The 17,055-nt window shown below is 41.6% G+C and overlaps 2 protein-coding genes across 18 annotated transcripts in view; one reads left to right on the forward strand and one right to left on the reverse strand.

The window, feature by feature from the left end:
- Positions 1–17,055, forward strand: part of rad17 (RAD17 checkpoint clamp loader component) — a 108,425-nt gene that overhangs the window by 50,301 nt on the left and 41,069 nt on the right. For 15 of the 16 annotated variants that reach the window (XM_088995087.1, XM_088995078.1, XM_088995092.1 and 12 more), the window contains 3 exons: positions 5,076–5,196; positions 10,885–10,942; positions 13,699–15,042. In XM_088995087.1, the coding sequence (XP_088851213.1) occupies positions 5,076–5,196; positions 10,885–10,942; positions 13,699–13,876 (357 nt within the window). In that variant the 3' untranslated portion in view covers positions 13,877–15,042. Of the gene's footprint in view, positions 1–5,075; positions 5,197–6,281; positions 6,539–10,884; positions 10,943–13,698; positions 15,043–17,055 lie in introns of those variants that run through there. The other variant, XM_088995089.1, reaches the window with a different exon arrangement.
- Positions 6,723–9,880, reverse strand: LOC148899675 (uncharacterized). Of its 2 annotated transcripts, XM_088995094.1 has the most exons (3): positions 7,492–9,880; positions 7,351–7,413; positions 6,723–7,270 (listed from the first exon to the last, which is right to left on the reverse strand). In XM_088995094.1, exon 1 carries the CDS (start codon positions 9,757–9,759, stop codon positions 8,524–8,526), a length of 1,236 nt encoding a protein of 411 aa, XP_088851220.1. In that variant the 5' UTR covers positions 9,760–9,880; the 3' UTR covers positions 6,723–7,270; positions 7,351–7,413; positions 7,492–8,523. The 2 variants fall into 2 exon arrangements, with proteins under 2 accessions (XP_088851220.1, XP_088851219.1); XM_088995093.1 differs by having other exon boundaries at positions 7,351–9,880.

A 17,055-nucleotide genomic window follows, 5' to 3' on the forward strand; every position in this document is an offset into this window, starting at 1 on the left:
CCTTCCGCTCATTCAACAACAACAAGCCATGGTTCACTCCCAAACTCAGGCAGCTTAGGAAAGAGAAAGAATCCGCATTTAAAAGCGGCGATCGAGCAGTTTACAAACTCGCCCGAAACAGGCTGACGAAGGAAATTAACATCGCAAAGAAAAGTTATGCGGAGAGGCTTAACAAACAGTTCTCCGCTAACGACTCTGCATCGGTGTGGAATGGCCTGAAAGCAATAACAAATTATCGTTTACCTTCCCCCCAAGCAGTGTACAACAATGGTATGGCTGATGAGTTAAATACATACTTTTGCCGATTTGAAAAGGACACCACCATTTCCCCGGTCTGCCCACCATTACCAGAAACTACCGTATCTCCGCCCTCTGCCCTACAGATCCACGAACTGGACGTTAGACGGCTCTTCAAGCAGCAAAAGATCAAGAAAGCTGCAGGACCTGACAGAGTGTCCCCCTCCTGCCTGAGAGTCTGCGCTGACCAGCTGGCTCCGGTCTTCACACAAATCTTCAACAGATCCCTGGAGCAGTGTGAAGTCCCATCCTGCTTCAAACAGTCTACTATCGTCCCAGTTCCAAAGAAACCAGCACCCTCGGGATTGAACGACTATAGACCTGTCGCTCTGACGTCTGTGGTCATGAAGTCCTTTGAACGCCTCGTACTGAACCACCTAAAGAACATCACCGGACCTCTGCTAGATCCTCTTCAGTTTGCCTACCGGGCAAACAGGTCTGTGGAGGATGCAGTCAACATCGGACTGCACCACATCCTCGACCACCTTGACAACACAGGAACCTACGCAAGGATCCTGTTTGTGGACTACAGCTCTGCGTTCAATACCATCATCCCAGAACTCCTCATCCCCAAACTTCTCCAGCTTGGTGTGTCCCCCACGATCTGCCAGTGGACCCTCAGCTTCCTGACAGGACGGACACAACAGGTCAGACTGGGAAATATATCATCCACGACACGAACCACGAGCACTGGAGCCCCGCAGGGATGCGTCCTCTCTCCATTGCTCTTCTCTCTCTACACGAACGACTGCACCTCAACGCACCCAGCTGTCAAATTCATAAAGTTCGCAGACGATACCACGGTCATCGGTCTCATCAAAGACGGCGACGAGTCTGCGTACCGACAACAAGTGGAGCAGCTGGAGCTCTGGTGCAGCCGTCACAACCTGGAGCTGAACACACTCAAGACAGTTGAGATGATGGTGGACTTCAGGAAACATCCATCACCACAGCTACCCCTCACACTATCCAACTGCCTGGTGTCAACCGTTGAGACCTTCAAGTTCCTGGGAATCACAGTCTCCCAGGACATGAAGTGGGAGGTCAACACCAACTCTATCCTGAAAAAGGCCCAACAGAGAATGTACTTCCTGAGGCTGCTAAAGAAGCATGGCCTGCCACAGGAGGTGCTGCAACATTTCTACACGGCTGTCATCGAATCCATCCTGTGTTCTTCCATCACCGTTTGGTTCGGGGCCGCCACAAAAATGGACAAAATCCGACTTCAACGGACAGTTAGGACGGCGGAAAAAATCATTGGCACCGCCCTACCCACTCTCGAGGACTTGCACACTGCAAGAATCCAAACTAGGGCGCGGAAAATCTTACTGGACCCTCCGCACCCTGCCCACCACCTTTTCCAGCTACTCCCCTCAGGCAGGCGCTACCGATCCATGCGCACCAAATCCAGCAGACATTTAAACAGCTTCTTCCCCCAAGCCATTAACTCTTTGAACTCTTTCAACAGTAGCCAAAATGGAACTGTATAGTGCCACTTAGCAGTTTTTTTGACAACGATACTAGTGCAGCGTGTTCTACCGGAAACAAATTCCTTGTGTGTCCTACATACTTGGCAATAAAGATGATTCTGATTCTGATTAAAGAACCACCTCAGATTCAATCTTAGATGTAGACAGAGCCGGTTAATTCCTAAATGCTTGAAGCAAGCACCTCTGGAACCCGGATACTTAGCCGATAAAATGCAACAAAATTATACTAAGAAAATTCTAAATTTGCGAATTATGAGACTTAACATAGAGATAAAAAACAAACAGTCAGAAATAGAAACTTATTATCAGCGATTACAAACTAAACTTTCCCACAAAATCTATCAGGAAGTGTGTGAATTTACTAAATCCGGTTATATGAGGCACCACAGCAAAACCAAAGAAAGACAAAAGGGTAAATTTCAAAAATTACTTTTACTGAAACAATCTCAGCTACTGGTAAACAGGGATTTTTAGGAAAATTAGGAATGAACAGTTTGCAAGGGAGAATCGGATCAAAAATTTGTCAGACAGAGATCTCTCAGAGACAGAAAAGGCGGTACTTACCAAAGGTTTAAATTTCTCAGTGACTCCTAAAACTATACCTACAATAGATTAAATAACAGCTACTGAATCTGCTATTAAAAATAACAAACTTTCGTATGCACAGGCAGATGATCTACGCATTAAAATATCAGCCCTTCTCAGTAGTGCCAAACTACCTCCATCCAACATAACAGTAGAAGAGAGAAAGGCGTTAACTACTCTACAAAAAGACCAAAATATTACTATTTTGCCAGCGGACAAGGGCAGATGCACAGTGCGTCTCAACACATTGGATTATGAAGACAAAATAAATAGGTCAATCAGTGATTCTAACACTTATGAGCAACTAAAAAGGGACCCTTCCAATAGATACAAGAAAGAAATGATAGACTGTCTCCAAAAGTTAGAGAAAGGAAAACATATAGACAAACAGATCTATTTTAGATTATACCCGGGAGAGGCCACGCCATGTATCTATGGCCTGCCAAAAATACATAAAGAAGGGTTCCCCCTCAGACCCATTGTTTGTAGCATTGACTCCTCTACATACAATGTAACCAAATATTTAAAAACTATCTTAGCTCCGTTGGTTGGTAACACAGAATATCACGTAGAGAACACCACAGGGTTTGTACAGAGGATCAAAGACCTCATATTGGAACCTGAGGAAACTTTAGCATCATACGATGTGACTTCTCTCTTTACATCTGTCCCAACACCAGCGGCAGTCTCAGTGATGATGACGAGACTGCTGGCGGACGTTTCTCTGCATGAAAGAACCAAACTTAAACCGGATCACATCTGCCAATTATTGAAAATCTGCCTTAATACTACGTATTTTCAATTTCGGGAAAAATTTTATAAACAAATTCATGGTTGTGCTATGGGCTCATCAGTTTCACCCATAGTGGCTAATCTTTAAATGGAAGAGATGGAGAAACAGGCTCTCACATCCTTACCAGGGACAAAACCTAGACACTGGTTTAGATATGTGGACGATACTTTTGAATTAAGAAACAAGAAATTCAATCCTTCACAGATCACCTCAACTCTGTAGACATCAACATTAAATTTACTCGTGAGGACATTAAAGAGAACCAACTAGCCTTCTTGGATTGTAAAGTAATTATAAAACAGGACAGAGCGCTAAAAACAGAAGTCTTTAGGAAGGCTACGCACACTGACCAATACTTACTTTTTGACTCTAACCACCCTTTACAACATAAACTAGGAGTTATCAGAACCCTCCAGCATAGGGCTAAACTAATACCAACTAGCACTGAAGGTAGAGAAAAGGAGTCAAAACATATCAGGAGATCACTCACTAACTGTGGGTACCCTCAGTGGTCATTCAACAAATGTCAGAAAGAAAGAATAGGGAATGAAACCAATAATTCTCAAGATACAAAAAGGAGAGGAGTAGCAGTACCGTACATTGCAGGAGTTTCTGAAAAATTACAAAGAGTCCTTTGGCAACATAAAATTCCCACTTATTTCAAACCGATAAACACGTTAAGGCAAAAATTAGTTCATCCAAAAGATAGGCTACCAAATGAAAAACAAAGTAATGTAGTTTATTCCATACATTGTAAGAATGAAAATTGTAAAGAGCAGTACATTGGGGAGACTCAACAAATTCTCAAAAAAAGACTTTATCAACATCGCAGGGATAGTATAAGTGGACCTCAATCGGCAGTACATTTGCACCTAAAAGCTAGCAACCACTCATTTGACGACAATGAGGTTAAAATCTTAGCGAAAGAACATAGATGGTTTGAAAGGGGGGGTAAAAGAAGCGATTCTTATAAAACAACAAAATCCTTCATTAAACCGGTCTGGTGGGGTGAGGTTCAATTTGGATCGCTCTTACAATAGCCTGCTTAGGCAAAACAGGTTAGGCAACTTTCGTAATGCTGATGAGGGTCGTTATGCTGATGAGGTGATACCGGTGGGAGTGGGGGTAATAGGCCAGTCGTTAGTCAGGAATATAGGAACAATCAGTGGGGCCACAGGGAGGGGTCCTCTGCCCCCCCAACCTGAGAGTAGGGACCTATCATAGCTGTGTCCGGCGCCACCATGTCTGGACATTAGGGATATATAAATAGGGCCGATACGACCAGTCAGACTTTAGTTCGCTGACGAAGCCTCTTGGATAGGAGGCGAAACGTTCGAAACCTTCACTTTTGTACAGATGACGGCTGAAAAAATTTCGATAGGATTTTTACGGATGTGTATAAAAACACTAGGGTCACTATCACGATCCATTAATTAAAAACATTATAATTTGACTTTGTTCCAATGCGCAAATCAAAAAATGTTCTGAGTTTTATTTTATTTATTAATTTATTGCTGCATTACTGTTTGGATTTTCCTGTTGTTAGCGCATAAGTCTCACAGTGCAGAGATGCAGGGTTCAATTCCGGCTCTGGCCTCACTGTGTAGAGTTTCCATGTTCTCCTCGCGCCTCTGATGGTTTTCTACGGATTCCTCCCACCCTCCAAACACACGCTTGGCATGTCAATGGAACACTTTAAATTGTCTCTAGGTGTGAGTGTGGATGGTTGTTTGTCTCTGTGTGCTTTGTGATTGTGTTCAGTGTGTGTCCCACCTACTGCCCCAAGACAGCTGGGCTTGACTCCAGCACATGCCAGGGTCCTTGTGAAAGCAGATTGCAAAATAGATGGAAGAAATGCAATTAGACTTTGCTGTAACTGTACGTAATTACTCTAATGTTGTTCTTTTTAGCATTGTGAAAACTGCCTGGCTGCTCGGTTCCTGTTTCGCCATTTCTGTATGGCACCGATCAGCCTCCAGACGGAGTTGCTACCATATCTGACCAAAGTCACTAACCCCTTGATGAACAAAGGTGAGGGACACACACACACACACACACACACACACACACACACACACACACACACACACACACACACACACACACACACATACATGCTGTAACTGTCATATATATATATATATATATATATATATATATATATATATATATATATATATATATATATATATATGACGATGACGCTTGCTCCAAGGGCGTGGAGGTTGGGGGTGGCATTGATGTTTTTGCTGGTGCCACTAGTTGTGGCCATAGGCTTAGTCATGCTTATGCGGTCATACCAGTGCGAATGGGGCAATCAGGCCAGTCATGGACCATAATCAATTGGGACAATAGAAGTAATCAGCAGTGTAGCCTCAGGGAATAGTCCTCTGTTTCCCTCCGACCTTAGAGCAGCGACCTATCATAAGTCAGAGGTCTGGCACCGCCACTCCTGGACAGTAGGGAGATATATATATATATATATATATATATATATATATATATATATACACAGTAAAGTCTCGTTATATCGATATCGGATATATCGATAGTCCCGGTTATATCGATACTATTTCTATGCACGCACTGAGAAAATTACATGCAAACAGGGTCGGATATATCGATAGTCCCGGTTATATCGATATTTTTTCGGACTCCCTTGAATATCGATATAACAAGACTTTACTGTATATATATATATATATATATATATATATATATACACAGTAAAGTCTCGTTATATCGATATCGTTTATATTCATAATACTGCTTATTACGACACTATTTTCATCATTTCCCGTGCACATTTCTAGTTTTTTATGTATAATTAGTTCCGTTTAGTACGATTCGTGGTTTGTACGATAATCCGGTTACTACGGTGCTCTTTTTCATCTCCCGCCAGCCATTTTGCTATGTTAATATCGATACAAAAGATACTTACTGTGAATCGATATTTGCTTAAGGGTTTCTACACAGTACCACCATTATCGAAATCTGTATCGGTCGCTGCGCTGTATCGGTCGCGCCATTGGTCGACTTGGTCACGTGACTTGGTGACATTTGTTTGTTACGTGACCAGCTCACGGCCGTGTAGCAGACGCCATATTCATTTTCAGACGCCGGCTCGTGTGTAGCAGACAACATTTTCTACCGTCTTCAACAATGGCGACAACAATGGCATACATGTTTGCAATCGATTAAAGAATTGCATGTGCCATTTTGAGGCAACATTGGGGGAACATCTCTCACCCCCCAAAAAAAGCCACAAAACGGATTTCTGATATGTTGCTTGGATGTTGGATGCCATCTAATGGCGGCTTTTGGGCGCAACACGCTTCTCAGACCAAACATACTTCATCAACGTAAGTTGCAGTTTTTGTTTTTCATGCATGTACTGTATTTAATTGTGGAGCATTCAGATATCTTTATCGCTTGCAACAATCACTGTTTTTTTCGTGGTTTCGTGTGAATAGAACGTGAGGATTTTGCATTGGTGGCATTTTTGAAAGGAAATAGTCATTAAAAAAGTGTAAAGACGTTTTTATTTTATGCACAGATTTATTTTTCACTTCACTACTGTACAAAAAGCATGTTAGATGCGCAATCCATGAACCCAATGATAAAATGACATGCCATATCAAAGGTACCCCGTTTACGTGTTGCGCCCCCCCCCCCCTTTAATGCAGTTCGGTGCAGGACGGATATATCGACAGTACAGTTATATCGACATTTTTTCTAACTCCCGAGAATATCGATATAACCAGACTTTACTATATACATATACAGTGATACCTCAGCTTACAAACTTAATTGGTTCCCAGACAGAGTGTGTAAGCCAAAAAGTGTGTATCACAAAAAACAATTCCCATAGGAAACCATTAAAATGGGAATAATCCGTTCTGAGGTTTCCATAAAATATACCTTTCAACTAAATAAGCCTTAAAACTACACACAACATACCTTATTCTATGTATAATAAATGTGCTATTGTATTGTAATGAAAGAAATACACTGCACTGTATAATAAAGTCACTTTATTTACATTTGTGATGGTCATTGATGGCTTGATGGAATGGTGTTGGAGGTCCGAAGTCAAAAGGAATTGCTGTTTGGAAAGAGAGTCACATTCCATAAGGACTGTAATTAAAGAAATAAACTGCTATAAAATAAAGTTATTTTATTTACCTTTATGATGGTCATTGATGGCTTGATGGAATGGTGTTGATGGTTGAAGGTCAGAGGGAATTGCTGTTTGGAAAGACTGGCACATTACACGAGGACTGTAATTAAGAAATAAGCTGTGCTGTAAAATAAAGTTTTATTTACCTTTTTGATGGTCGTTGATGGCTTATGGAAGGAGAGTCACCTTCCATAAGGACTGTTGGTAACTTAACCTCTGGTGTGGCTTCTCTTTGCTTCTTTGGAGATTCCTCATCAATTTTGCTGATTAAAAACCTCTTAATTGACACCTGTGTAAGCTCTCAGTCGTACAGGAGTGGTCCATTGATGAGAAGGTTTCTTCAGCCGTCATCTGTACAAATTTGAAGGTTTTGGACGTTTTGCCTCCTATCCAAGAGGCTTCGTCAGCGAACTAAAGTCTGACTGGTCATATCGGCCCTATTTATATATCCCTAATGTCCAGCCATGGCGGCGCCGGACACAGCTATGATAGGTGCCTACTCTCAGGTTGGGGGGAGCAGAGGACCACTCCCTGTGACCCCACTGATTGTTCCTACGTTCCTGACTAACGACTGGCCCATTTCCCCCACACCCACCGGTATCACCTCATCAGCATTACGAATGTTGCCTAACCTGTTTTGCCTAAGCAGGCTATTGTATGAACGATCCAAATTGAACCTCACCCCACCAGACCGGTTTAATGAAGGATGTTGTTGTTTTATAAGAATCGCTTCTTTTACCCCCCTTTCAAACCATCTATGTTCGTTCGCTAAGATTTTAACCTCATTGTCGTCAAATGAGTGGTTGCTAGCTTTTAGGTGCAAATGTACTGCCGATTGAGGCCCACTTGTATTATCCCTGCGATGTTGATAAAGTCTTTTTTTGAGAATTTGTTGAGTCCCCCCAATGTACTGCTCTTTACAATTTTCATTCTTACAATGTATGGAATAAACTACATTACTTTGTTTTTCATTTGGTAGCCTATCTTTTGGATGCACTAATTTTTGCCTTAACGTGTTTATCGGTTTGAAATAAGTAGGAATTTTGTGTTGCCAAAGGACTCTTTCGATGAGAAGGTTTCTTCAGCCGTCATCTGTACAAAAGTGAAGGTTTCGGACGTTTCGCCTCCTATCCAAGAGGCTTCGTCAGCGAACTAAAGTCTGACTGTTCGTATCGGCCCTATTTATATATCCCTAATGTCCAGACATGGTGGCGCCGGACACAGCTATGATAGGTCCCTACTCTCAGGTTGGGGGGGGGGGGGGGGGGCAGAGGACCCCTCCCTGTGGCCCCACTGATTGTTCCTACATTCCTGACTAACGACTGGCCTATTACCCCCACTCCCACCGGTATCACCTCATCAGCATAACGACCCTCATCAGCATTACGAAAGTTGCCTAACCTGTTTTGCCTAAGCAGGCTATTGTATGAACGATCCAAATTGAACCTCACCCCACCAGACCGGTTTAATGAAGGATTTTGTTGTTTTATAAGAATCGCTTCTTTTACCCCCCTTTCAAACCATCTATGTTCTTTCGCTAAGATTTTAACCTCATTGTCATCAAATGAGTGGTTGCTAGCTTTTAGGTGCAAATGTACTGCCGATTGAGGTCCACTTATATTATCCCTGCGATGTTGATAAAGTCTTTTTTTGAGAATTTGTTGAGTCTCCCCAATGTACTGCTCTTTACAATTTTCATTCTTACAATGTATGGAATAAACTACATTACTTTGTTTTTCATTTGGTAGCCTATCTTTTGGATGCACTAATTTTTGCCTTAACGTGTTTATCGGTTTGAAATAAGTAGGAATTTTATGTTGCCAAAGGACTCTTTGTAATTTTTCAGAAACTCCTGCAATGTACGGTACTGCTACTCCTCTCCTTTTTGTATCTTGATAATTATTGGTTTCATTCCCTATTCTTTCTTTCTGACATTTGTTAAATGACCACTGAGGGTACCCACAGTTAGTGAGTGCTCTCCTGATATGTTTAGACTCCTTTTCTCTACCTTCAGTGCTAGTTGGTATTAGTTTAGCCCTATGCTGGAGGGTTCTGATAACTCCTAGTTTATGTTGTAAAGGGTGGTTAGAGTCAAAAAGTAAGTATTGGTCAGTGTGCGTAGCCTTCCTAAAGACTTCTGTTTTTAGCGCTCTGTCCTCTTTTATAATTACTTTACAATCCAAGAAGGCTAGTTGGTTCTCTTGAATGTCCTCATAAGTAAATTTAATGTTGAAGTCTACAGAGTTGAGGTGATCTGTGAAGGATTGAATTTCTTGTTTCTTAATTATGACAAAAGTATCGTCCACGTATCTAAACCAGTGTCTAGGTTTTGTCCCTGGGAAGGATGTGAGGGCCTGTTTCTCCATCTCTTCCATGTAAAGATTAGCCACTATGGGTGAAACTGGTGAGCCCATAGCACAACCATGAATTTGTTTATAAAATTTTTCCCGAAATTGAAAATACGTAGTATTAAGGCAGATTTCTAATAATTGGCAGATGTGATCCGGTTTAAGTTTGGTTCTTTCATGCAGAGAAACATCCGCCAGCAGCCTCGTCCTCACCACTGAGACTGCTGCTGGGTTTGGGACAGATGTAAAGAGAGAACGCGCTAGCTGGCCGGCAACGCATACAATAATTTTGGCCAGCCAGCATCTCACTCTCGCACAACAATCGACCGTGTGATGGCACTAGAGGGGGGTGTCTGCGAGTCATTTAGCCTCCGAGTCTCTATTAAACATTTTGAATGGATTTCGACTTACGACCATTTTGACTTACGACTGTTTGGTCGTAAGTCGGATGTTACCCGTAATCGGTGCACCCAGGGTCGTCCCTGGGGCCTATTGCTGGTGAAACATAGCCAAAACAAGTCACCAGGAGAACCAGGCGTCCAGGAGAAAATCGGCATCTTGTCTCACTGACTGTCTTTCTTGGACGACAGAGTGTCTCAAACCCACACAGGCCTGGGAAAAACATGCAAACTCCACACAGGGAGGCCGGAGCGGATTTTCAACACACGACCTGTGCACTATGAAGTTGGAATCCTCACCACTTGGTGCATTCCAACTGGTATTCCCAGCTGGTCTTCAATCCAAATACCAACAAGGCCCAACTCTACTTTGCTTCTGAGATCGGACATGATTGGGCATTCTCAGTGTAGTATGGCCATATGCTCTGTTTAAATGTATCATATTTGTACCGTATAAACGCTGGAATGTATTTGTATTTAACATTTCTGCTCACAAGCTCTTTTTTTATGTTGTTTTGCACAAATTTGGCTTCAAACAATCATTTGTCCTGCTTATCGTGGCATGGGTAAAAAAAAAATCAAGGTTTGGTCACGTGATGTTCTCCCAAAGGCCAATTTGTTATTTCAAATCGATTTTGATAAAGGGGTGGGGGATATGGGGTTTCTGTCCAGTGTACTGACACAAGTTTCTGCTGAATCAGAAAATGCAAAATTAATACAACTGCTTATTTTTTTGCTTTGTAATTGTGTGTGAACCTTGTCAGTGTCACATAACATATTTTATATTTTTCAGCCGAGATCACATTTATCCAGCAAGTGGGGCACATGCCACTGAAGAAGTTCTCTCTGAGGTACGATTCCTTTTCTATACCATCTATTGCCTGTTTGAGGTGTACACGTTTATGAGATTGGATTTGCCTTTATTAGTCTTGCAGTGGAGAAATTTGTAATTAACAGCAGCAAAGTTATGAAAGGAAGAGAAAAGGAAAATGAATAAGCAGAAATAATATGCTGCTATAAAGGCAGCCACGAAATAACAAATAAGACACAAAAGACAAAGACAGTCAGTCATTCAATCTCAAGCACTTTTCTGCACAATCGTTGTTGTCTGAAGCAGTCATAGATGAAAGAGGAGATGATCAAAGTGTCCTTTTTACCAATGGATCAGGGACATTATGCTGAAAATAGGCATAAATCTGCTTCAAGCTAAATGTTGAAAGTATTTTTAGGTTGGGTCATCTACTAGAGACCAGGAAGCTTGAGGGCTCTGCGCAATATCTGTGCTGTTCCCAGCATTGCGCTTTTATTGACCGTGATATTCGATGTTGTTCCCGGCATCTGTTGCAACCACTCGTCTAGTTTCGGGACCGCTACATCCACCAAGACAGCTTTCCTCTGCCCTTTATCTATGACCACAATATCTGGTTGGTTGGCCATTACCATCTTGTCAGTTTGTATCTGGAAGTCCCACAGGATCTTTGCTCGGTCATTCTCTACCACCTTGGGAGGTGTTTCCCATTTTGACCTTGGGGTTTCCAGTCCATACTCCGCACAGATGTTTCGGTAGACTATGCCAGCCACCTGGTTATGGCACTCCATGTAGGCTTTCCCTGCCAGCCTCTTACATGCTGCAGTTATGTGTTGGATTGTCTCAGGTGCCACTTTGCACAGCCTACATATTGGGTCTTGCCTGGTGTGGTATATCCGTGCCTCTATGGCTCTGGTGCTCAGGACCTGCTCTTGAGCAGACAAGACGAGTGCCTCTGTGCTGTCATTTAGGCCAGCCACTCTGCAGATCTCTCGCACAACCCCTTACTGGATGTAACCCCAAACCATGATTTTTCTGATGAATCGTCCATAGCAACCACTCATTTGACGACAATGAGGTTAAAATCTTAACGAAAGAACATAGAGGGTTTGAAAGGGGAGTAAAAGAAGCTATTTTCATAAAACTGAAAAATCCTTCACTAAACCGCCATGGTGGGGTGAGGTTCAATGTGGATCGTTCGTACAACAGACTGCTTAGGCAACATAGGCTCTGTTATTCTGATGAGGTGATACTAGAGCAAATGGGGCAATCAGGCCAGTCGTAGACTTCATACTCAGGGAGGACAATAGAAGTAATCAGTGGAGCCGCAGGGAGTAGTCCTTCCCCAACCTGAGCGCAGGGACCAATCATTGCAGAGTCCGGCACCGCCACGTCTGGATAGTTGGGATATATATAGGGCCGAAACTACCAGAAAGACTTTAGTTAGCTGAAGAAGCATCTTGGATAAGAAGCGAAACGTCCGACACCTTCAAAGAAGTACAGATGACGGCTGAAGAAACCCTTTCATCCATCGTCCATTGAATTGCTTCCTAATCACCGCAAATACTTCAGAAGACCTGATGGAACCCGCATGGACCCAAGATTCACCCAGAAAACAGTCAAGTTTGGTAGAGGAAAAAGCATGGTTTGGGGTTAGTGGATTGCAACATCAACACAGCCTGAAGTATCAAGAAATTCTTGCTGCCCATTACATCCCAAATCGCAAGAGAGGGCAAATTCTGCAGCAGCATGGTGCTCCTTCTCATACTTCATCCTCCACATCAAAGTTCCTGAAAGCAAAGAAGGTAAAGGTTCTCCAGGATTAGCCAGCCCAGTCACCAGACATGAACGTTATTGAACATGTCTGGGGTAAAATGAAGGAGGCTTGGAAGATGAAACCAAAGAATCTTGATGCTTTCTGTTTGACTGCTTTCTTTGCCATTCCAGATGACTTCATCAATAAGTTAATTGAGTCATTGCCGAGACGTATCGATGCAGTTCTCCAAGCTCACAGGAGCCATACACAATATTAATTATTTTTCTAAGACATCATGACTTTATGTTCTGATGTTATTGTAGCATATTTGTGTATTCAAACTGAAATATATGTATAATTTCTACATTATTTTTGTATGCGACAAGCAAAATCTGACCTTTCTGTCCTAATTAAATAATAAAACTCAATGAAAGATAAAAAAATTAATTTTGGTATAATAAGCATAATCTAGAGTGTTTTGCCTTTCATATAAACCAATTCTGATTCCAATAGAACAACTACAAGTCAAGTTATTATTTGGTGTTCCTACAACTTGGATAAGCGACAAGACTTTTGTCAGGGACTGTATGTCACCCAGCTGACCTGGGAACGCCCCAGGATCCACCAGGAAAAGCTAGAAGTGGCTGGGGAGAGCGAAGTCTGGGCTTCCCTACTGAAGCTGCTGCCCCCACGACCTGACCTCGGATAAGCGGCAGAGAATGGATGGAGGAATGGATGGATAGCATGACTGCTGTCTTCAAAGCAAACTTGATAAAATATGTATAGATGGATGGATGAACAGATAAATAGATGGATAGATAGATCAGTTAGCTCCACCCAGCCTATTCAAATTATATAGATAAACTCCAGATAAACACCTCCATCGAAAGGTCTCAAATACAGAGAGTACCAGATAATCTCTGTATTTGAGTAAATATACTTTTCTGGTATTTGTTTCAGGAAATACATTATCATCATTTAATGTCTATTTTGGCGCCATGTAATTGTTTTTCCATTAGTTTCTCGTCTGTGTGCATGATCAGGTTCAAATTGGAGGCCCTGACAGAACATGAAGGTCATCTGAAAATTGAAAATGTGGAGGACATCGAAGATGTACAGGAAAGCTATGACGAGTTCCGACCAGCCAATATGCCACAGCACACAACAAATTGTGTCAAGGAAGAGGAGGATGTGATCATTGAAGAATACAACAGTGATTAACGCACAATTTACAAATCCACAAAGTTGTTAAATGTGAGGTTTTTTATAAGTTATGTTAGTTATATAATTAGAGTTATGCGTTTAGGAAGCCTAAGAACAGAATTGATTTGATGTCTTACATTAATTACAACGAAACAGTGAATTGGCATACAAAATAAGGGCTTCAGAGAAAGATCTATTTCTGAAAAAGGGCAATCTAGAAGAAATGTTCATATTCCATCACAAATGTTTTGGGTTATCTCGCAACAGCAGTTTTAAGGTAACGGTTTATGTTCATATTCCTTCATTAATCTTCCTTCACGCTGCTTCAATGTTCAAAGTCCATCATTGCAAATGTAATTGTTCATTTTGATATTCATGAAACTATTTTTGTTGTTTGGCTTGAATCTTCCAACCTCATATTAATTCACAAGTTGCATCGCCACCATACGTCCTCACACAGAAATGCCCAACATACATTTTACTTTCCTCATTAATAGTCAGATGACTGGAAATAATGAAATCTATTGATTCTGGATTTTGACCTCTCACCCCACTCAGTCCATGATTCAGGACTGAATGGGTTGGGAGGAATATTGCTTTCATTCATGTGATTATTATTTTAAGTTGGACTGAGTACGAAATGTTTCACATGTGTTATATTGTCAGATAGCACCTTCATACTTGCAGTGTAAATATAGCTATTATTTGATGCCAGTTCAAGAGAAACAACTTGTTTTTTTGTGTATTGTAGCAAGAGTTTTCATTCCGCTCATTATAAACTGCTGAAAATACACTTTGTGTGTATTGTGTGAATTAAAAAAAATAAGAAATACGTGTGCTGTTCATTGCTGACTTATTGTTACTTGGTTCTCTTGAGCTCACAGTCACACCCACACCCTTTGTGTCAATATTTGCTCATGAGACTGAAACTTTTAAACAAACATTTGAATGTTCTCTCTGGTGAATAATTATCTGAACTTTAAACTCAAACATTTGTCACAGCCACACCAAATGTGAAGATGTTGAGGAAATTCACTGATAAGAATTGCTCTGATCGGATTTCATGAAAACAGAGGCCTTTTACTTTTTCTTGGATTTTAAGACAATAGGGTTTTGTGGTGCTGGTAGTCAGTGGTGCTGATCAAGACTTGGGCTGTGACTACGTCATTGATTAGAAGCGACAGGTAAGATGAAGAAGTTGTACTTCTGATTCAGCACATCATTTTTGGCTACCATAGCTACCACTCTTCTGGAAAGACTAGAAAATGTTCCCGTCAGGGTACATTTCATCCAAATATGTCTTAAATGGACTCTCCATGTACAACTGCAGGGTCACTCCAGACTGGAATTGAAAAATGCCGTCAATGCTACATTGCTGAATTGAGAAATCTTAAAATGATCTACTTTATCTTCTCTTCATCCATCTTGTTTCACAGATCATGTAGATTAGGAAAATGGATCAATGAATTGGATAGGATTATCCTTTAGGATGGCGCCCGAGTAAGCAGCCATCAGCAAGTGTTCTCTTAAACCTTGCTTTTTTATTGTTTTTGTCTTCTTTTTGTGTTTTCTTTGGTCACTTTGTGTTGTTGTGTGTCATGTGGAACGGATTCGGATTGTTTTTCAGCATTTTTGGCCATGATGTCGTCCCCAACATATGTACTAGTAAATACATAAATGCGCTGGACGACATACCTAAAACAATTACGCATGGTATTATGAACTGCATCAAAATATGAACTATAATAACAGTTTACAGTCTGGAACTCTTTTCATACATTCTGTTTACATTATAATAACAGTTCACAGACTGGAACTCTTCATACATTCCGTTTGAATCACAGGTCTTCTTGTGTCCATCTCACTGTTCTATCAAACAGAAGTGTCGATTAACCATCTCTAGTACTCTGGAACATAAGGGTGTGCACCATACATTCAAGGCATTGTCTGTTCACCATAACATGGTTCTGTTCCTACATTGTAACAAGATGGCGAACCAAGCCTATCATACGTGAATACCTTGGGTCTCCTGTGCTCTCCTCGTGGCCGTTGATTTTCCCCAATATCAGAATTACTGTGGGATGGATGGGGCAAAGAGGGGCACACAGGTGGATCATTTTCCTGACCAATGTTGCCCTCTGTAGTTTGGTCAACTTCCGCAGCTCCCGGCTCTGTCCCCGGCAGTTCATTCCCCGGTTGATTGTCATCATGATGGGTTGTCTCCACGAAGCTCATGTCCCACAGTTCTGGCGAGTCTGGTCGGGCGCTCTGGTGATGCAACGCTGGATAATACTCATCCTCCTCATCATCCTCTTCTGAATCCATCTCTGGCATCTTGTTCGATCATTGCCGAGTGGTCTTTTTCTTTGACTGGGGCTGTAGTGAAGCCTCTAATGGCAAATGATCACATGGCATCAAGAGATTGCGGTGGAGTATCCTAGATCGGCCCTTCCCCCTCTCAGGTTTCAGCTCATAAACTGGAATGTCTTTGCTGACTTGACGAACCACTTTATGAACAACATCCTCCCAGTGGTTTCTCAGTTTCGCTGGACCTCCGTGTGGGGTAAGTTTCGAACTATTCATCTAGAACTGCTTTATGTAACAAAGAGGGTACAGAAGGTGCTAAAGAATGAATGACTCTCTGTGTCTTTGTGTGTTATATTGTCTTTGTTTTGTCATATTATTTGTTATTTAGTTGTTGTTTTTTTGTTCTTTTGACTTCAAGACGGCGCCATGAGAGTGGCTGCCTTTCCAGCAACTCATGTATTTTGTTTTTCTACTTTCATTCCTATCATCACTTTGCTGCTGTGAAATGTAAATTTCTCCACTGTGAGACTAATAAAGGCAAATCCAATCCAATACCCTGTTTCCACTTCTTCACATAGTCCTTCTGGTTGGTGTCACCTTGGTTAGAGTCTGGATTGAAACTAAACAACATGGTAACAACTGGTAAACGTGGTGAACGTCCATAAAGTAAGTAAAAAGGTGAAAACCCTGTCACCTCACTTTTGGTACAGTTGTAAGCATAAACTAGTTTGTTTAGTGAGTCTTTCCACTTACTCTTTTGTTTCTCTGTCAGTGTTTTTAACATCTGGATCAGTGTTCGATTAAATCATTCAACCTGTCCATTTCCCTGTGGGTGGTAGGGAGTTGTCCTAGAACCCGCAACCCCACAATATTCCTTCAGTTTAGCAAAA

Source organism: Hippocampus bargibanti, linkage group LG04 (genome assembly GCF_051943395.1).
Source record: "Hippocampus bargibanti isolate YZ-2025 linkage group LG04, ASM5194339v1, whole genome shotgun sequence".
In the NCBI taxonomy this organism is placed as follows: Eukaryota; Metazoa; Chordata; class Actinopteri; order Syngnathiformes; family Syngnathidae; genus Hippocampus; species Hippocampus bargibanti.